We start from the raw sequence: 21,497 nt of genomic DNA on the forward strand, positions 1-21,497 counted from the left end.
GGAAGTCTCTTTGGAACTCCATCCATGCGGAATCTTGATAAGTGGCAATGCGTCACTAGCGCCCATCTAGACTCGGCCGTACTCCACCCCTTTTATCTTCTTTCTGAAAGGAGATCTTCCCCAGGCTTTCGAACGGTACAGTAGAAGCCTGGGCTTCCAAGGCTAGCATAGCCCTAACACTCACCAGTTGCCACCCTCTCAATAAAATCAACATTGCTTTGTGACTAACATGTGCATGGTTTAATTTGTCATGTACAGACGACTCTGCACAAATTAATACACCATAGCTAGTCAGTACTTTACAATAGTACGTTACTCTTGCCTGAGTGTGCATACCAGTACATATACCAGAGGGATATAACAGAAAATGCCCATCCTCCTCCACAGATAATTAAACAAATAAGCTAGGTTTTGAACACTGTGGCAGATGCATGTTCAGCCAACTGGAGCACAAGGCTGACCAGTTTTGACAAAGCGGACAGCACTCTTGCTTTGTTCAGAACAAGCAGTGTACCAGTCATGCCAACTAAACAGATGGTGGTCTAATTTCACAGGCACGTGGGGCCCAATGTTTTCTTATGGGGTACCTACTACAGACAGACCTTCAGTTGAACCATCGGTGGGGTGATGGTTAATTGCCATGTAGAGTTAACAATTCAGTCAAGGGTTACGCAAACAGATATACCTGCATAGGGTGGAAACAGGCAGAACAGCAGGAGGCACTGTTGATCAACAGTGGTGCAACAAGACAGGACAACACCTGCCCTGCTAACGCCTGGAGGCCAGCTAATGCGTTTAGCTCAGCGGAGGGGCCTGCTGCCATATGGACCTGATTACAGCCTGGTAGACATGACGAGATGAAGCTACATTGCATTAGATCACATTGGTCATCTGCTTGGCAGAGAGTATATGTTTTATTGTCACTTACACCGGATAGGTGCAGTGAAATGTGTTTACAGGGGCAGCCATAGTAGTATGGCCCCTTGGAGCAAATGAAGGTTAAGTACTTTGCTCAAGACCACAGACAGATTTTTCCCTTGTCGGGTCGGGTATTCGAACCAGCCACCTTTCGGTTACTGGCCCAACGCTAGGCTAGGCTAACCACTATGCTACCTGCTGCACTAACCATTCATTAATCAGATTCATAAGGACTTCAATAAAGCCATGTTATCCATGTAAAACAAGGCAACAATACCATGGCAGTGTGGTTTTAAATTAATTTAACTATCATTCAGCTATTCATCCAGAAGACTGAAGTCCATCCTGTGGCCAGTGCTGCTTCCCCATGGCTTTCTGTAGAGGACTTCCCTTCCCCCTATCCCTGTCCAAGGTGACAGTGTAACAGCCAGGACCTTGACAGAGCCATGGCTGCCAAAGTAGGGCCAATCAGGGCAGGAGATAACTAATGCAGTCTGACATGGGATTTTGAGAAGAGGCTTTGAGCAGTGTCAATGCCACCCTGTCTAGTTTGGCGGAAAAAGAACAGGCTAGAGCCCTAGGACCAGAGCAAGACTACGAGACAGTCAGGGGTCAGGTATAACCAAAGGGATTTCCACGGACCAAAATAATATAAACTTCAGATGGGTACTCACAGCAGAATATGAGTCGCAGTAGAATTCAAAAAAACAAACACTAGAGCTAGGCTCGGCAGATAAATATATTCAAACCCTTTGACTACTGCTGTACATTAGCTGCAGCTGCAGGAGAAGCACCTCCAAGGTTAACAGCTTCAGTGTCTGAAACCAGATTCTTCTTGGTCATTGACACCATAGAGGCCGAACTTGTCTCAACTTCAAGTTGGAATACTTCAGCCCACGAGAGAGCTGGCCATCATGTTCCCAGTGAGGCCTCTAAAAATGAGCCTCTGCGATGAGCACCACACACCCACACTATAATCTATAGAGAAATAGAAATCCTCTGCTAGCAATGGGAGAGCTGTCAAGAGGGCTGGAGGGATCCTAAAATAACAGCCATGACACAGCCGATTCCAGCCTCTTGAGCCTAAACAGCCTCTGACAGGGCCAATCAGACCAAAATAATTAATCCCCTCATGGGAGGGCCAGTCAGCCAGAGCAATTACAGCCCTGTTTCAAAATAAATAACAGAAACTTAATTATTTTTTTTAAATCTGCATGCTGTGGTTTGGTATGAAGGGGATAACAAAGCAATATTTTATTAGCTAGGAGGTCTGGCAGGCACAGTCGGACATAATCTGAAGCAACTACAGGGTCACAGTACATGTGCACCCCTATAAGCTAATCAATACTTGGGTTTTAAGCAGAAGTAATGCCACCATGCTATGGGGAAGGCAACAACACTAAATTAGTTAACGCTAGTTCTTCCTCACTAAACTTGACATTGGGTGCTTAGCACAATTTCCCTTTGGAGATTTACGGGCACAGCCACAGAACATAAACACTTGTCACCCTTATGTGCGAGGTTCCTTCCAGTCAGATCATCATGAACCAACTACAAGCCAGGAGGACCCATTGAAGTTGCTGGCAAAGAGCACCTGAAATTACATGGTTGATGTCATGGGCAACATGAAGGTCATATTGGACTATATATGTCAGCCAGCTGTGGTGGGAGGGGTTATTCATGTTCATTAGTACAGTCAGTTCATGTATCTAAGAACAGCTAGTTCCTCATGTATCACATGGGAATGAGTGAAACTTACTCCTCAGCCTGAAGTTACGCCAGCGAATAGCTAGCTTGTCGCTGACTGGCGAGACGCTTCGGGGGGGGGGGGGGGGGGGGGGGGGGGGGGGTCACGTGTGCTAGCAAGGCAGAGGTATGGGCCGAATTGGGAGGAAGTGGTACTTGCTAAGCAAGCAGCATGACATCCTTTACACTCTCAGTCTAGAAACACAGTGAAAAAAATAACATAAGAAACTTATGGTGCAGTCCATCCTGCAATATCTTGCCCAGGCCACTAAAGACTATCTGGCTAGCTGAGACTTCAAGGCAAAAAGAGACCACTGTAGCTAAATAGGCTAAGGAACTGGCACTCATTTCTGCAGAGTAAATCAATATCACTAAACTTAGCCTAATAGTTTGATTAAGACGTGGGGCATTTGCTGCCAAATTAGGCCAAAGGTCAGACAATGTCTTCTGGACTTTCTGTTGAGGAAAGTAATGCTAAAAATGTAATGAGACAAAACGAAACAAAATACAGGAAGTGGATCTGCAAGACCTTTGTGTTTCAGTGTCTGACTGATTCCAGTGTGTTTATTGGAAACAGGTTAATGCACTATGACAGGGTAGCAGCAGTAGCTAGCAGTCTTGACAATTGCAAATCTGACAAAATTGAGACAGAGGAAAATAAAATAAAAATAAAAAACTGCAGTCATCTTGACAGATTGCAGCTGTGGGAATAGACTGACAGGTACAACACCTCAATAAACCAAGTAGGCAGAGACACCAAGGAAACAGTGACCCAGGGAAGCCTGTTCCTGGAGTGTGGGTAAAAGAGGGGAGTGTTGAGAGGAGCACCTAGTGGGAACTGAAAGTCGCTATGTAACGCATTAGGCTACATAGAGGTACATATCCCGCAGGAGGGAAGGAAAACTGTGCATTCTGCTCTCGGTTCTTATTTCCTTTGCACGAATGCGTGTCCCTGGCTTTCCAGCCAGCCTTCTGTAAATTGTTTGAACAGTGATGCCAGTGCAAGTTAGCAGTGTGCCTATATGCAATGGTCCTGTACACGTTTCTATTAGATGTCCCATCAATGGACCCACATTCACACCCAGAAAAGACTGTTTGAAGCAGCAGTAGCCTAAACAGCAAATTTGAGCAAGTTCTAATCTAGCCTAGTTTTGATACCTTGGAGCTTACAGTTTAATAGCATTCTTAAGCTTAACTGGCCAATACCCCTGCCCTGCTCGAGGTAACAAAATCAGTGAATAGAATTTCTTCTCCAAAAAAGGGGCAGAATAGCAATGGAGCTGTCACATGCAGAAGAATATTTATCACCATCATTAAAATATAGGACTTCACGTCACAGCTGCCCCAATGACCAGAACACAATCATATGGTCCTCTGTTCTCCCACCCAGTTAGTGGAGTTCAGTGACCACAAGAGGTGCCCTTGAAGGATGTTTTCTAACCAGCAAGCTTGTTGTTCTTTAACATTATCATAGCCAGCCAACTCAAATGTGAATCACTCCAACATGGCAGTGTTGAGTTCCGGCCTGAATTCCAGTTCTCTGAACAGGATAGTGACTAAAGGACCTGACCACTGTCCTGATGTGAACTGGCATAAGTCCAAGTGGTTACATGAGCTTCAAGGACTGAGAACCTTGGCACTAAAAATACCTCTTCATGAGGTCTCTAATAATCAGTCACCAAACCACAATGACTAGCTCAGACAAATGGAATGGAATGCAATGCCTTCTTAACTAGAACCAATGTCAAGCCACAGCTTATTTATTGTCGAGACAGAGCTGTATTCAGACTCAGTAGACAGGGCTCTAAACAAGCCTCAAAGCTCATCTCCCTCACTCTACCTAACCTTGGTGACAGGCAAAGGTTCTGAAAGGAGACCGAGGCTATTGAATATTTAATCAGAGCATTCTAGTCACCTCAAGCCAGCCCCTACCCTCGAGTGAACTGAAGACTGGTCTTTCAAGATAAGAGCGCCGGGCTAAAAACAACCAAAAACTAGGCTAGAATGACTTATCACACTTCCCAAAATTAGTCTTGGAATGTGAAGAGGGCAGCAAAAGCAATCACATTTGCTTGATGATCGCTGATGCATCAACATGGGTTTCATGAATACAGTACAATTACAAGTTTGAATTCCATCATAGTCTGAAATGTGGTACTTCTTTCAGGAACAGGTCACAATAACAATGCATAAAACAGGTAGCGATTATTGTTTTACAAGAATAAATCTCGGAGGGACTTATAGCCATTTGTGTGGGAAGTTAGTGTAGGCTACTTATTGTTTTTAGTTTGATTAAGTAAAAGCACATCTTGCTGTGCGTTTCTGATAAATAATTAGATACAGTAGGCTAGATATAGTCCAACTGAGCTGTCATTTGGATAACTAGGCTCAAAGTATAGGGTTGACATTCTGTTAGTCCACTTACATGAAGAGCCCTTATACACTACATATACAAAAGTATGTGGACACAACATGGCACCGTCATCAGATGTCACCTTTTCAACAAGTCAGTTCGTCAAAGTTCTGCGCTGCTAAAGCTGCCCCGGTCAACTCTAAGTGCTGTTATTGTGAGGTGGAAACGTCTAGGAGCAACAACGGCTCTGCCGCGAAGTGGTAGGTCACACAAGCTCGCAGAACGGGACCGCCGAGTGCTGAAGCGCGTAAAAACAGTATGTCCTCGGTTGCAACACTCACTACCGAGTTCCAAACCGCCTCTGGAAGCAACGTCAGCATAAGAACTGTTCGTCGGGAGCTTCATGAAATGGTTTCCATGGCCGAGCAGCCACACAGAAGGCTAAGATCACCATGCACAATGCCAAGCATTGGCTGGAGTGGTGTAAAGCTCTCTGCCATTGGACTCTGGAGCAGTGGAAACGTGTTCTCTGGAGTGATGAATCACGCTTCACCATCTGGAAGTCCGATGGACGAATCTGGGTTTGACGGATGCCAGGAGAACGCCAACTGTGTGCTCCAATGCATAGTGCCAACTGTAAAGTATGGAGGAGGAATAATGGTCTGGGCCTGTTTTTCATGGTTCAGGCCCCTTAGTTCAAGTGAAAGGAAATCCTAATGCTACAGCATAGAAAGACATTCTAGACAATTCTTTGTTTCCGACTTTGTGGCAACAGTTTGGGGAAGCACCTTTCCTATTTCAGCATGACAATGCCCCTGTGCACAAAGCGAGGTCCATACAGAAATGGTATGAGATCGGTGGAAGAACTTGACTGGCCTGCACAGAGACCTGACCTCAACCCCATCGAATACCTTTGGGATGAATTGAAACACCGACTGTGAGCCAGGACTAATCGCCTGTGCTCACTAATGCTCATGGCTGAATGGAAGTAAGTCCCTGCAGCAATGTTCCAACATCTAGTGGAAAGCCTTCCCAGAAGAGTAGAAGCTGTTCCAGCAGCAAAGGGGGGGACCAACTCCACATTAATGCCCATGATTTTACAATGATATGTTCGACGAGCAGGTGTCCACAAACCTTTGGGTCATGTAGTGTATAATAAGGGTATTATAAAGTATTAACATAGACACAGTAATCCCATAAGTAATGTGGGCATACCTATAGGTCTTAAGATGTAACTCAAAGCACCATCCTCAGATAACAGCATATCAACAGCTCTGTGCCTACGATATGTACATCGTTCCACACCCACCCCAAGCAGTTCCACTCCTAACAAAAGAGAACTAAAGTTATCCAGTAAAACCTGTGTGACCGGAGGCAGAGGAATAACTGTTTCATACAACTTAAAATGTATTCACGGTGAAATGGCCCTCCTATAACCTAACCAAAGTTGTGGGTGTAATGTGATTACTATCTTAAAATATGAATATGTCCTCATGTCAGACAGCCTGGGGTGGAAGTTTGAATTAAAGTATGTTTGTTAAATACACATTCGTATTCTTGAACCCCCAATCTTCCACAACACAGTAATGAGATTAGTGTACTGGCTGGATAAGTGTAGGTTGCCTATTAGACTTCCATGGTGCAAACATGCCTTACCTTCTAAATGGTCTGCCCATTGTTTTGTCCGATTCCGAGCTAGATGGTAAACAAGGCTCAGGAACCCCTTCCCCTCTCTTGTGACAGTAGTTTAAATCCGGACTGCTGTCCAGCAATGTGTTGGTGGAAGAGCTGTCATGGTCCACGGTGAGCGAGTTATTTCGCTTTCGCATCACTGAAATGTAAAAGCACAATGTGAAAGAAAAGCGACAAAGGAGGTGAAACACCGTCTATCACTATTGCATTTGATTTGACAGCAATACTAGACAGAGCCGGTGATGTAGTTTGGCAACGAATTCTCGGTAAGAAGCCGGGTAAAGATGAGGTCAGGGTGCCGTTGTTTTCTCCCCCAGCACCGCTGACAATCAGCACTTTTGCTAGCTACATTGTTTGTAGAAGTCCGATATCTGCAGAGACCAGCTGATCAAATCAACCTTTCCCCTAGGTTCCCATTTAAGCCAATCAGAGCAGACCAGTACGCCATCTTTTTAAAGGAAATGTAGCTACATAGCTAACTCGCCATTTAGAGCTAGCTAGCAACTTTTCAAAACACACCACCTCAGTTATCTAGCTAGTAAATAACTACATAGTATTGTAGAATAAACCCCCATATATTCCAACATTGAACTAGCTAACATACTAACTGTGACATCTAAACTATCTCCACCAGCTAACCTAAATTGACAGCAAGTGGTTTCGCGTGAAACACTAGCTAGCTACAGTTAACGACACTAACTAGCTAAGCAACACAACGTGACGTTTGTTGTTATATTCGAATGCAAATACTATTTATGGTTTTAATAAAATGAAAATTACAAAAATACAATACCTTTATTATTATTGTTTTATTAAACTGACAACATGACAAGCGAGGACACCGGTAATTTGCTGTCCGCCAGCGGTGACAGCAGCAGGTGTGGTGGGTTGGTATGGTTTGTCTTTCATCGGTACCCATAGTTTCCGCTTATGCGATCATAACAAAGCAATTTGCCGCGAAAACTCAGATGCTGTCCGTCAGCAACTATTCACATCATTCTAGATACGGTGAAATAATTAAAGGATAATCACTCATTTGATGCAAGTGTAAGGTTTAGTCTACTGTTCAGTCTAGCTTGATATACGGTATCCTCTTAATTTCTAACAACATTTACCAAGAGAGATGTTTTGTGAAAAGGCAATCGAAATAATCAGAGAACTTCACCGGATGGGCGATGGTCAACTGCCTGCATTCAATGTAAGTGGCACATTCAGAAGGTTATAAAGATATACTGGATTTGTAGCCATTAGTGCAGATGGAATAGCTAACTAGTTAGATTGTTAGTTTACTCTAGCGATGCAGGAGTCAACACTGTCTAGACACGTGGTACCTAGTACACCCAACTGCACACATACTATTAATGGCTTAGCTATATCAACCTCCTTCTTTGGGCTGCACAATTCATCGAAATTGCTATATAGACATGTGCAATAAGCTGCATATTTTTTTTTACGCCATGAATGTAAAATTCTAATGTAATAAGGCTCCCCTGGTAAACTCTGACCAACACTTCGTTCCTATTCTGTCAAAACAACGTCTACTGTACCTGGCTTTTTCATTAGTTGTCATGCCAAACAACACCAACCATATCATTTGAATACTACTTTCATTTATATGATTCCAACAGTACAGTGTTTTGATCTAAATCGCAAGTAAAATCTCAATCGCAATATTTGGTTAAAACAAACAAATCGCAATTAAATGATTTGCCCATATGGTGCAGCCCAACTCCTTGCCCTGCTCTTCTGACTTGGGGTTCTTGAGAGCTAATATCAACCAAGCCAGCCATCACTAGAATGCGTTTCACTCAGTAATAGCTAACATCAACCTAGCCAGATTATGAATACAAAGTGAAGACGTTTAGATCAGTTTGATAGTTAGCAACTTGGTTATAATGCCACTGACTACATAGTCATTTGACTTCTATTACTGCTCACTAACTGACACCTTCTTTGCATATATGCTCTCTGCACTTTGCAGGAAGATGGTATTCGTCAGGTGCTGGAGGAGATGAAAGCATTATATGAGCAGAATCAAAGTGATGTGTGAGTTAAGACAAACATTGACATTCTCTTATATTTGAATGCGTCTCTTTCCCATTGATTTCTGAAATAATTACCTTATGGGTTTTAACAAATACGTTTTATTTCACACACTTCAAAGCAATGAAGCCAAGTCTGAGGGAAAAAGTGAGCTGATTCCAACCATCAAGTTCCGTCACTGCTGTCTGCTGAGAAACCAACGTTGCATCGCTGCCTATCTGTGAGTGCCTGATGTGATGAGTTGATTTTGAGCTCATCATCACTACTAATGTTTTTGTTGACAGTTACACTGACCATATCATAGTTTATTAGGATAGGACAACATCATTGCTAATTTCTTCTCCTCAGCTATGACAGGCTCCTCCGCATTCGGACTTTGAGGTGGGAGTACGGAAGTGTGTTGCCCACAAACATCCGCTTCCACATGTGTGCAGAAGAGGTATGTTTCTTTCAAAGGCAAGAAACAAATTGGACAGAAGATGGCAGGGTGATGGCATCTGACTCTAAAAATGTAATGTTTCATTTTGAATAGCTGGAATGGTTTAACCAGTACAAGAAGTCATTGGCTACCTTCATGAGGTCACTTGGAGGAGAGGAAGGACTTGACATAACACAGGACATGAAGCCTCCAAAGAGTTTGTACATTGAGGTAAGATACACAAGGGAACTGCACGCCCGCAAGGACCTGACCAGAGACTAAGTGAATGTTGGTAGGGGCCACTTGTGCTGTTAGTCATCAACTGTATCAATTAATTCAAACTGTAGCACATAGACCCTTGATTATTAGGTGCTCCTTCCTTTGGTCTTCATTTAGATATTTTTACATATTGGTCATGTTCTATTGATTTTACCCTCTTGCCATTTAGTTTGTTTCTCACAATGTATTTCTCTCCATAGGTGCGCTGTTTAAAAGATCATGGCGAGTTTGAAATAGACGACGGGACCATCATTCTTCTGAAGAAAAACAGTCAGGTATAAAAAAATAAAAAAAAGTACTATATGTGAAAACCATCACTATACATGCACATTGTGTAAAGAATTGAACATGAGTCACTTTCAAACTCCACTCTTCTGTCTCCGCAGCACTTCCTGCCACGGTGGAAGTGTGAGCAGTTGATTCGCCAGGGGGTCTTGGAGCACATCATGTCTTGAATCAAATGCCAGAACTATATTACCCTTTTTTGTTTTTTTTTCAGCAGAGGATTATCCTTTTAAGTGAGACAATACATAAGGTGATGCTATTTTGAAAAAGTTCTTTAAAACAATAATTAATTCCAAATATACTTAGCTGTAGGTGATTTATTACTTGGTCAGTTTTGTTTTACTTTAATTGTGGAGTGATTGTGTAGTGCATAACAAATCCACAGCCTGCATGTTAGTGTTTTTACAATAATTACCTACATACATTGTTCGATTGACAATACATTGTTGCAACAATCTTTTTTAGTACTCAAAATAGTTTAGGAATTAAAAGGTTTGACTGTACAGCAGTGCATCAGGATTGAAAATTGTGCAGATGTGTATCAAAACTTTACATTTGTAAATACTTTGCTTTTGGTTGGTAATTTAAAATACCACAAAGAACACTTCATTAAAAGTTGCTAAACCCTTTCTTTGATTCATTTTGTGATTAAATTAGGATTCAGCCTTTCGCATACAGTACCATTCATCTCATACAGTCTGACAGACTTAACTTTAAGTTCAGTACCTTGAGTGTGTTTGATCAAACTGGAATGTTATACCATTGGTCCCATTATACATCTAATCGACTCTCAGACCTACCAACACAGCATGATGCTGGAGGATAGTCTGTAACCTAACGGACTGCCTGCCTCTGCAGAGACAGAATAAAATACTTCATGTGAACTTTGATTGACCTTCACAAAAAACGAGTCTTGCGTTAACCTCAAAAATATATATGCATAATACCCTGGTGGCTGAAAACACTTAAGACTTGTGCTGTTCCACTTACCCAAATAACTTGTGCTAATTGTGTGCAATCAAACCCACCATCCCAAGAGGGAGTTGTTACACAGTCATTTTGTTATGGATCTTACAGAATCATTGTGGACCACCTGCCACATTAAGCATCAATGTTTCATTGGGATGGTCATCCAATACTAAGGTTAAGGGAAGGAAACTTAAGAGGTCTTTCACAGTTGTCAATGTCTTTTGGAGAGTAGCGTTGTTCTGAGTAGCTGGGAACTGCTACGCAGAGAGGGAGGCAGGGGCGATCTTACGAAGGAGCTTGTTGAGGGCTGTAATCTTCTCCTCTAAGACAAAGTTATTTTTCTCAGCACTCTTCTGTCGCTGCTCAGTGACCTGCAGTGCCTTCATCAGCTGGGAGTTCTCCACATACAGGTCCTTCAGCATGATGTCCGACTTGGCATTCTTCGCCAGCTGTGGGTGGGACAGGGACAATGAAATACAGTCAGATTTTCAGGGCATGTTTCTCTGCCGTTTGTCTCGTATGAATGGTAAACTGACCTGCTCCTTCAGCTGGTTGACCTTCTCCTGCAGCATCTTGCGCACACTCCTCAGCTTGGTCTCCACCCCCTCCATCCTCTCCTGCATGTTCCCTATCACCTTCTCATATTGCTCCTGAGCACCAACAGAGAGCCAGCATTTACAGCACGTCAACATCATATACAGTTGAAGTCGGAAGTTTACAAAACGCCTTAGCCAAAAACATTTAAACTCAGTTTTTTCACAATTCCTGACATTTAATCCTAGGAAAAATTCCCTGTCTTAGGTCAGTTAGGATCACCACCTTATTTTAAGAATGTGAAATGTGAGAATAATAAGAGAGAGAATTATTTCTTTCTTTCATCACATTCCCAGTGGGTCAGAAGTTTACATACACTCAATTAGTATTTGGTAGCATTGCCTTTAAATTGTTTAACTTGGGTCAAACGTTTTTGGGTAGCCTTCCACAAGCTTCCCACAACAAGTTCGGTGAATTTTGGCTCATTCCTCCTGACAGAGCGTGTGTAACTGAGTCAGGTTTGTAGACCTCCTTGCTCGCACACACTTACAGTACTGCCCACAAATTTTCTATAGGATTGAGGTCAGGGCTTTGTGATGGCCACTCCAATACCTTGACTTTGTTGTCCTTAAGCCATTTAGCCACAACTTTGGAAGTATGCTTGGGGTCATTGTCCATTTGGAAGACCCATTTGCGACCAAGCTTTAACTTCCTGACTGATGTCTTGAGATGTTGCTTCAATATATCCACATCATTTTCTTTCCTCATGATGCCATCTATATTGTGAAGTGCATCAGTCCCTCCTGCAGCAAAGCACCCCCACAACATAATGCTGCCACCCCCGTGCTTCACGGTTGGGATGGTGTTCTTCGGCTTGCAAGCCTCCCTCTTTTTCCTCCAAACATAATAATGGTCATTATGGCCAAACAGTTCTATTTTTATTTAATCAGACCAGAGTACATTTCTCCAAAAAGTACGATCTTTGTCCCCATGTGCAGTTGCAAACCGTAGTCTGGCTTTTTTATGGCGGTTTTGGAGCAGTGGCTTCTTCCTTGCTGAGCAGCCTTTCAGGTTATGTCGATATAGGACTCATTTTACTGTGGATATAGATACTTTTGTACCTGTTCCCTCCAGCATCTTCACAAGGTCCTTTGCTGTTGTTCTGGGATTGATTTGCACTTTTCGCACCAAAGTACATTCATCTCTAGGAGACAGAACGCGTCTCCTTTCTGAGCGTTATGACGGCTGCGTGGTCCCATGGTGTTTATACTTGCGTACTATTGTTTGTACAGATTAACCTGGTACCTTCAGGCGTTTGGAAATTGCTCCCAAGGATGAACCAGACTTGTGGAGGTCCACAATTGTTTTCCTGAGGTCTTGGCTGGTTTCTTTTGATCTTCCCATGATGTCAAGCAAAGAGGCACTGAGTTTGAAGGTAGGCCTTGAAATACATCCACAGGTACACCTCCAATTGACTCAAATTATGTCAATTAGCCTATCAGAAGCTTCTAAAGCCATGACATAATTTTCTGGAATTTTCCAAGCTTTTTAAAGCAACAGTCAACTTAGTGTATGTAAACTTCTGACCCACTGGAATTGTGATACAGTGAGATATAAGTGAAATAATCTGTCTGTAAACAATTGTTGGAAAAATTACTTGTGTCATGCACCAAGTAGATGTCCTAACCAACTTGCCAAAACTATAGTTTGTTAAGTGGAGTGTGTGGAGTGGTTGAAAAACGAGTTTTAATGATTCCAACCTAAGTGTATGTAAACTTCCGACTTCAACTGTACATTTATTGATCACTTTTAGTTCTGTGTTAAACTCGGTTGATTCCTCTGAGAAGTGTTAAAGGGTGCAAATCATGCCTATTGAACTGTAACCAGTGGCTGGATTGGGTGCATCCTGTAGCGCAGTACACTACCTGCTGCAGGCCTATCTGGGTGCTGGCTTGCTGGGCCTGTGTGCGGAGGGTCTGCTGCAGCTTCTGCCCCCTGCACTTCTCATCTGCCAGCTGGGCTTGAAAGTGTGCCAGCTGCTCCCTGGACTCCAGTCCTGCCTGCTCCCTCAACTGCTGCAGCTCCCGGACATGCTGGGCCTGGGCCAGTGTCAAGGCTGTGTCCACCATCAGTGCCTGCACCATAAAACAGTGTGTGTTTGAGGATCAACTACATTCTAGTCAGACTGTACAGTGATCCACCAATAGCCTAGCACCCCAAACTATTCTTGCTCAAACTGATCCCCTCAAACACGATGATAGACTCAATAGGGCATAGGAATAGAGTTTGGAAATGTTCATGAAATGAACTTCTGCAAGCCTGGATTAGTGCAAATTTGGACCATGGTGTTAGTTGCTCAATTTGAGTTTCAATTGGCAAGCCTGCTTTCAGTTTAGAGATGTGCTGCCTCAGCAAAATTACATTTATCAATTATTTGACCAAAATGTTTGAGTTAGTCACCTGATCCTGTGCCTCTGCCCTGGCAGTATCCAGCTGTGTCTGTTTGTTCTTTAGAGTCAGGCACTCCTCGGTCAGCCTCTGTACCTCCACATCCTGGCCCTGCAGCTGATACACCCGAAGGAAACAAAGCACAACAACCACTTCAAAAATAATTCACCTTTATAATAAAGCATTGCATGCGAGCATCAATGACCACATTTGCAGACTAACAGTAAGATTTAACTCAACATAGCGCACATTCAAGGATCAGCCCAAGGGGTTAATTATTTGAAGAGGTCTGAAAAAATGTGGGCCTATTTTCATGGAATTCTACATCATTTGGCAGATTAGTCTTCTCTTTTTAGCAGTAGATATTTGATTTCCGGTGATTGTATTTTGAAATAGAAGGCCAATTTTATCTGCTGTTCACTGATAGCCACAACTCAACAATCCGCTGATATTGGGCTCCCGAGTGGCGCAGCGGTCTAAGGCACTACATCTCAGTGCTAGAGGCGTCACTACCGACACACCCTGGTTCGCATCCATGCTGTATCACAACCGGCCATGATTTGGAGTCCCATAGGGCGGCGCACAATTGGGCCAGCGTCGTCCGGGTTTGGCCGTCATTGTAAATAAGAATTTGTTCATAACCGACTTGCCAGGTTAAATAAAAGTAAAGAAAATTTGCCACGCACTGCCCAAGTTGCAGGCTATAGTTGCCTAGGCTATGCACTGCATTTATGCTTAAAAACAATCCACCACAGCAATTTTTTTAAAGAAGCTAGCTATTGATCCTCTATGGCTAAATTATAGTATCTGGTGTAGTATTTAGAATTTGATTTATTTATGTACAAACAAGAAATACTACTGAACAAAAATATAAAATGCAACATGTTGTTTTCATGTTTGATGAGCTGAAATAAAAGATCCCAGAAATGTTCCATATGCACAAAAAAAAAATCTAATTTTGTCCACAAATTGGTTTACATCCCTATTCGTGAACATTTCTCCTTTGCCAAGATAGTCCATCCACCTGACAGTTGTGGCATATCAAGAAGTTGATTAAACTGCATGATCATATGTCACCTATTGAACAACTCCGCCACGCAGACCAACCACTGTTCAAGACCATTTCCCGTGTTTGCGATGCTCTTATGTCAGGACTAACACTGCCTGAGCTAGATAAACCCCGACTTAGATGGGAAAAAGATCTGGGTATTGATCTTGATGAGGGTCTATGGAGTGACCTATGCAGGGATGGTGTTACATCCACATTGAACTCCAGATACAGACTGATCCAGCTTAATTTCCTCCATCAGCTCTATATCACCCCATCTAGACTGCACAAGTTCAACCCTGATATCTCCTCCCTATGTTTTAGATGTGGCTCAGATGAAGGAACATTCCTCCATTCCACTTGGCAGTGTTCAAAACTACACGGTTTCTGGCAGGGGGTATGCGATACCATATCCTCAATTCACGGGGTTGCATTCCCTTTAGACCCGGAGGTCTGTCTACTGGGTAACTTTACTAACTCCAATCTTAGGCAAAGCCATACTATAAAGCTAACAGAAATATTGCTAGCGATTGCCAAGAAATGTATTGCCTTGAAATGGAAATCGGATTCCCCCCTGCCAGTTCCAATGTGGCTATCGGAAGTTAATAGTTGTATCCCACTGGAGAAAATCACTTACTGCTTGAGGAATAAGTTAGAGACATTTTACAGAATTTGGCAACCTTTTATTGACTATATGGAGAATCTCCCCTCACATCACATTGATTGAATTTCTATATAACCCTTATATAATGTTTCACACGTAATATATAATATGTAGCCTACTGCAGGTGACCATATGATCCAATGTCTCATTATTATTATTTTTTATTTTACATTATGACTTATTTATTGTATATTCAATTATTATTATTATTTTTTTCCCTTTTTTTTTACACTCGTCTGTTACTGTCACTTTGTCCTATTGCTGTCTAATATCTTTTCACTTTTGTTTTGAATGTTCTTAAATTGGAAAATGCTAAAATAAAATATATAAAAAATAAAAAACAGCATGATCATTACACACTTGTACTGGGGACAATAAAAGGCCACTCCTAAAATATGCAGTTTTGTCACACAACACAATGCCACAGATGTCTCAAGTTTTGAGGGAGTGTGCAATTGGAATGCTGACTGCAGGAATGTCCACCAGAGCTGTTGCCAGAGAATGTTCATTTCTTTACCATAAGCTGCCTCCAACATTGTTTTAGAGAATTTGACAGTACGTCCAACCGGCCTCACAACCGCAGACCACGTAGAACCATGCCAGCCCAGGACCTCCACATCCAGCTTCTTCACCTGTGGGATTGTCTGAGACCAGCTACCCGAACAGCTGATGAAACTGGGTTTGCACAACTGAAGAATTGCTGCACAAACTGTCTGACACCGTCTCAGGGAAGCTCATCCACGTGCTCGTTGTCCTCACCAGGGTCTTGACCTGACAGCAGTTCGGCGTCGTAACCGACTTCAGTGGGCAAATGCTCAACTTCGATGGCCACTGGCAAGCTGGAGAAGTGTGCTCTTCACGGATGAATCCGGTTTCAACTGTACTGGGCATATGGCAGAAAGCGTGTATAGCGTCGTGTGGGTGAGCGGTTTCCTGATGTCAATGTGGTGAACAGAATTGCATTTTATCGATGGCTGTTTGAATGCACAGAGATACCGTGATGAGATCCTGAGGTCTATTGTCGTACCATTCATCCACCGCCATCACCACATGTTTTTGCATGATAATACACGGCACCATGTCGCAAGGATCTATACACAATTCCTAGAAGCTCAAAATGTCCCAATTCTTCCATGGCCTGCATACTCGCCAGACATGTCACCCATTGAGCTGTTTGGGATGCTCTGGATCGATGTGTACAGTAGCGTGTTCCAGTTTCCGCCAATATCTAGCAATTTCACACAGTCATTGGTTTTCTGATTCATGCCCCATATATTTTTTTAAGGCATCTGTGACCAACAGATGCATATCTGTTCATGTCTACATTTGACACTTAAATGAGACTTCTGCTATCAGAATAAGATAGCATTGAAAAGACGGGTCTAGTCGCTTTGTGGTCTAATTGGGTTCAGATCTGGCTGACCACTTCAGGTGGTGGTCAGGGATGCATTGTGTGCAGATTTCTATTCAGTCTGGATGAGATCAGGCTACCGAAAGCCATACAGTGGGCGACGTTTATCAGCACTCCTCCCACAAGTCTCCAGAAAACTTATTTTTTGGGACTGAGGCACCTTCTCTTTATACAATTGGAGGAAATACGTTCCTAGTGTGTGAGGAACGTGTTTCCAGGCTTCATAAATGCTAGCCAGCAAGCTAATATTTAGAAAAAACTATTTTTATGCTTTCCCATTTGCCATCCCTTCAGCGTTGCTTGCTGGCTAGCTACAGAGATTAGCTGGCTAGTTAGCTACAGTAGTTAGCATGGCCTCTCTATTCCCAGTCATGTGAAATCCATAGATTTGGGCCTAATTCATTCATTTCAATTTACTGATTTCCTTATATGAACTGTAACTCAGTAAAAATCTGAGACATTTTTGCATGTTGCGTTTATATTTTTGTTCAGTGCAATTTTGGCAAAATGTATTCCAATTTACAAGGGGGTGCTGCAGCACCTCCAGCACCCCTACATCCCGTGGCTATGGCTTTAAGAGAAAGTAACGTAGCTCTACCCTGTGGAGCAGCTCCTGGTTTTGGAGGCGCAGGCTCTGGCACTCCTTTTGTAGGGCCATAGTGTTGTCCTCATGTTGTTTCTGGGCCAGACGCAGCTGCTCCTTCTCCCTGCTTAGCCTGCCCATGCTGGCCTCCAGCTCCTTTACCTGATGATCAGCAGACAACAATGAAGTCTGTCAAAGTGCTAATGTATCACAACACTTCATTAAAGATCACATTCAGGACCAGCAAGCAGTGAGCAGACATTTATATTGTTTTCGTCGTTAGTATGTCACCTACCTTGTCCTGGGCATCCTGTATCATCCTCTGCTGGTTGGCTACTTCCTGGGTCTGGCCAGTCTTCTCCTGATCCACTGCCTGGAGCTGGGAGCGAAGCAGCTCCATCTGGGAGCCCACAGAGAGAAGAGACTCTTGGAGCTTCTCAACCTGAAAACAATAACATCATCATAATTCATACATATTCAGTCAGAGGAAAGACTTGGAAGATGTCAATTCCCCCCAACAGAGTTGCAATAGCCAAGTACATCCTTCTCTCACCTTCTGGGTCCTCTCCTCCACCTCCCTCAGCAGCCTCTCCTTATCCTGCTCCAGCCATTGGTGCTTCAGTGTCAGGCTGGTCAGTGAGGATTCCACCTCTGACAAACACTGGAGCTAAGAGCAAACAAGACATTTAAGAATTAAGATACATAAATGAGGCCCATTCATAAAAAATACTGACTAAGAAAATTCTCACACACTTCAATTTCCCATAGACCAAAACATAGTATCTAGACAATGGAGAACTCTACCACAAATGTCCCAAAAGTCCCCTATATATACACACACACCTTTTCCTTGACGGTGTGGAGTTCTTTCTCCAGGTGGAGTCTCTCCCTCTCCTGCTGGGTGGAGGTCTCCTGGAGCTGCCTGGCTGTGGCCACCCCCTCCTCCTGCTCCCGGGACACCTGCGCCAGTCTCTCTGTCAGCATCTGGACCGCCCCCTGGTCGGCACGGAGACGGGAGCTAAGCTCAGCGTTCTCGCCACTCAGCTGCAGGTTGCGGGCTCTCAGGTCCAGCACCTCTTCCTGGTACTTGGCGTTCTGAGAGGTAAGGGGATGGATGAAAGGTTTATCAGACTGGGATTGCTCATCACTATGCAGTGGCCTCGGGTGATTGAGAGAATGATCATGTGTCCAATGACCAAATGTAGGCTATTAAAATCTATCAGGCTAAAAGGGTCAGCTGAACTATGCAGGGTGATTATAGTGAAATGGAAAACGATTGAAAACAAACCTCTTTGTGAAGTCTCTCCTGCTTCTCCCTGTTCTTCTCATGTTCCTGCTCCACTTCGTCCAGTTTCTTTCTGGTGAAATCAAAGACGGAAAGGAATGATTAATAGCTGTGAAGACAGAATACAGCTTAAATAACAACCCCTTCTCTAACAGACATTTGTAAACCATATCTGAATTTAGCATTATCTCACAGCAACACATTACTGACGGATCAGCTTACTTCTTCTTGATGATCTCTTCCTCCATTCTCTGGACATCCTGCTGTAACATGGCCAGTCTGTCCTTCAGAGCACTGTTCTCACAGTTGACCTCATCTAACTGAGAACTAGAGTTGAAATAGTTTACATAGGACTTTTTCCTCAAAGGCATTTTAATCTGGAAGATATTTCAACATAATATTTATCTGATGATTGATTTTATGGAGGCATTTATAATTTGAAGCAAACATTTTAGTTCCAGATTAAACTCTGGGTGAAATCAATGCACTTATGTGGCGAAAGTAAAATGGACACTGGTTTAGACAAACAAACATTCAATTATATAAATACTGTTATTCAGACAAATTAAATCTAATATCATGCACCTAGGTGAAAATCATGCCATTAGAGAGAGAAAATTGTTAATGCATTCCAGACAATTCAAATGTGAAAAGTTTGATGTTGTCACACAGCCTGCTAAGGTGTAGAGAAGGTTAAAGACTTGGAGAAGGTTTGTGAGGAGAAAAGGTGAGGATCTCTTTCAGATGAGAGCAGATCGGTTGTTATTAGTCATTCAAATTTCAGCCACCATGTTTGCGGCAGAAACACATTGGAATCAAGGCAGGTGGAGGTTAGTCATTTGAAGGTTGGTTTGGTTTGATTTCCGGCAACAGGCCTGCACGTCACAAACCTGTGTGGACTGGTAGGGTCCATCACCATCTCCAGAGCCATGACCAGATTCTCCATCTCCACCAGCTGCTCCTTCATCCTGCCCTTCTCCCACTCAAAGGCCTCCTCCAACCTGTGGACCTCTGCCTGAGAGGACAGCAGGGCCTGCTGCAGCTGGACGGTGGTGCTGCTGCCAACCTTTCCTCTGAGGGAGCACAGCTCTCTCTCCTTGGTCTCCAGCAGCTCCTCTTCCCTATAGTGCTTATTGGACAGGGCTTCCGCCATCTCTACCAGACCTGTAGTCTGCTTTATATCTGATTCAAGGTGGTCTACCTCTGTGGATTTGGCCTCTAGCTGGGTCCTGAGATCAGAAACCAGGTTGGACATTTCGCCCAGTTGGGCTTTCAGCTGGTGGATGTGGTCTCGGAGTTTGGATGATTCCGTTTCCATTTCTACGATCTGGTTGGAGAATTGGTCTGCCAGGCGGATGTAGTGGGTGTTCTCCTGGCTCAGAGAGCCCGTCTCTTCCCTCTCCAGGTCCAGGGTGGATTGGAGCTCCATGACCTGGGATTGTTCCAGCCGCAAGGCTTCCTGTAGACTCTTCTCTGCCCTCTTCCGCTGGTTTAACTCCTCAGTGACACAGTCAAGATCTGACTGTAGACAGTCAACAGTTGTTCTGTGTTTTCTCAGCTCCTCCATCAGCTTCGCTCTGTCCGTCTTCTGGGAGTCCAGCTCAGCAGTCTGCCTTGAGCATCGTTCAACTTCATTTCTCAGAGCCTCCCGTGCCCTCTCCAACTCCCCCCTCAGGGTATCCGTGTCTTCCTCTTTGGCCCTCAGCTGAGCTTGCTGTTGTACAAAGGCGCTGGACAAACTGCTACAGTTCTCCGCCATCATTTCCTTGTCCTGAAGAAGTGTCATGTATTCAGACCGTAGACTATGCAGCTCCTCTCTTAGCTGAGCCACCTCACTAAGGATCTCTCGCTCTCTATCCCTCACCAACCCCAGTTCCTCCTCTACATCATGCTGTTCAGAGGTCAGACGCTCGGTCAAAGCCTCAGACTCCAGACACGCAGTGCGTTCCTCCAGGTGGGCACAAACCACTTCCAGTTTGGCCTCTAGATGACTGCACCGATCGCAAGTCTCTTCCAGTTCAGCCTCTAACTGACTGCACTGTGTTTGATAGTGCTCTAGTTTCACCTCTAACTGACAGTGCTGTATAAGTGACTTCTCCCTATCGGAGGTCAGATCTGCCTGCTCCTGCAGACTGGCTATGTGCTCTTTCAGCTGCCGGACTTCCTCCTGGTGCCCTTCCTCCAGCCTCTTCCTCTCCACAGCGGACCGGCTGCAGATCCTGGCCTGCTCCTCAACCGCCCTCTCTGTACTGTGGAGTCTCTCCCTGTGCCTCTCCTGCTCCAGTTCCAGCCGCAGGCGCTCACAGCGTAGCTGGTGCATGAAGCTGCGCTGGGCCTCGCCTTGCTGAGTCTTCATCTGAGACACCTGCTGCTCTGCCTCTTCCCTGATTACATAGCACACACACTGTTCACCAAGGCACACAGAGACAGATACATACACATATACAGTACCAGTGAAAAGTTTGGACACCTACGCATTCAATTTTTTTATTTTTTTTAAACTATTTTCTACATTGTAGAATAATAGTGAAGACATCAAAACTGAAATAAAACATATGGAATCATGTAGTAACCAAAAAAAGTGTTAAACAAATCAAAATATATTTTACATTTGAGATTCTTCAAATAGCCACCCTTTGCCTTGATGACAGCTTTGCACTCTTGGCATTCTCTCAACCAGCTTCACCTGGAATGCTTTTCCAACAATCTTGAAGGAGTTCCCACATATGCTGAGCAGTTGTTGGCGGGTTTTCCTTCACTCTGCGGTCCAACTCATCCCAAACCATCTCAATTGGGTTGAGGTCAGGTGATTGTGGAGGCC

The 21,497-nt window shown here is 43.7% G+C and overlaps 3 protein-coding genes across 7 annotated transcripts in view; 1 reads left to right on the forward strand and 2 right to left on the reverse strand.

Moving 5' to 3' along the window:
• Positions 1–7,613, reverse strand: part of abhd12 (abhydrolase domain containing 12, lysophospholipase) — a 31,193-nt gene extending 23,580 nt beyond the window's left edge. For 2 of the 4 annotated variants that reach the window (XM_014154055.3, XM_014154053.3), the window contains exons 1-2: positions 7,503–7,613; positions 6,674–6,848 (exon numbers count right to left, since the gene is read on the reverse strand). In XM_014154055.3, the coding sequence (XP_014009530.1) occupies positions 6,674–6,846 (173 nt within the window). In that variant the 5' untranslated portion in view covers positions 6,847–6,848; positions 7,503–7,613. Of the gene's footprint in view, positions 1–6,673; positions 7,334–7,502 lie in introns of those variants that run through there. The other 2 variants (XM_014154052.3, XM_014154054.3) reach the window with 2 other exon arrangements.
• A 62-nt stretch (positions 7,614–7,675) lies between these two features.
• On the forward strand, positions 7,676–10,363 carry gins1 (GINS complex subunit 1 (Psf1 homolog)). The gene is given in 7 exon segments (NM_001146516.2): positions 7,676–7,907; positions 8,691–8,755; positions 8,874–8,972; positions 9,101–9,191; positions 9,285–9,401; positions 9,650–9,724; positions 9,836–10,363. Coding segments are annotated over 7 exon segments (591 nt in total). The 5' UTR covers positions 7,676–7,832; the 3' UTR covers positions 9,905–10,363.
• LOC106576715 (ninein-like protein) overlaps positions 10,037–21,497 on the reverse strand; it is a 52,889-nt gene continuing 41,428 nt past the window's right edge. Inside the window, exons 18-28 of one of the 2 annotated variants that reach the window (XM_014154048.3) lie at positions 19,567–21,060; positions 18,899–19,003; positions 18,680–18,749; positions 18,235–18,486; positions 17,945–18,058; positions 17,687–17,833; positions 17,407–17,553; positions 13,698–13,802; positions 13,163–13,372; positions 11,240–11,353; positions 10,037–11,152 (exon numbers count right to left, since the gene is read on the reverse strand). In XM_014154048.3, the coding sequence (XP_014009523.3) occupies positions 10,961–11,152; positions 11,240–11,353; positions 13,163–13,372; positions 13,698–13,802; positions 17,407–17,553; positions 17,687–17,833; positions 17,945–18,058; positions 18,235–18,486; positions 18,680–18,749; positions 18,899–19,003; positions 19,567–21,060 (2,950 nt within the window). In that variant the 3' untranslated portion in view covers positions 10,037–10,960. The remainder of the gene's footprint in view (positions 11,153–11,239; positions 11,354–13,162; positions 13,373–13,697; positions 13,803–17,406; positions 17,554–17,686; positions 17,834–17,944; positions 18,059–18,234; positions 18,487–18,679; positions 18,750–18,898; positions 19,004–19,566; positions 21,061–21,497) is intronic. The other variant, XM_014154051.3, reaches the window with a different exon arrangement.

This window comes from Salmo salar, chromosome 18, assembly GCF_965601325.2.
Source record: "Salmo salar chromosome 18, fSalSal1, whole genome shotgun sequence".
Lineage (NCBI taxonomy): Eukaryota > Metazoa > Chordata > Actinopteri > Salmoniformes > Salmonidae > Salmo > Salmo salar.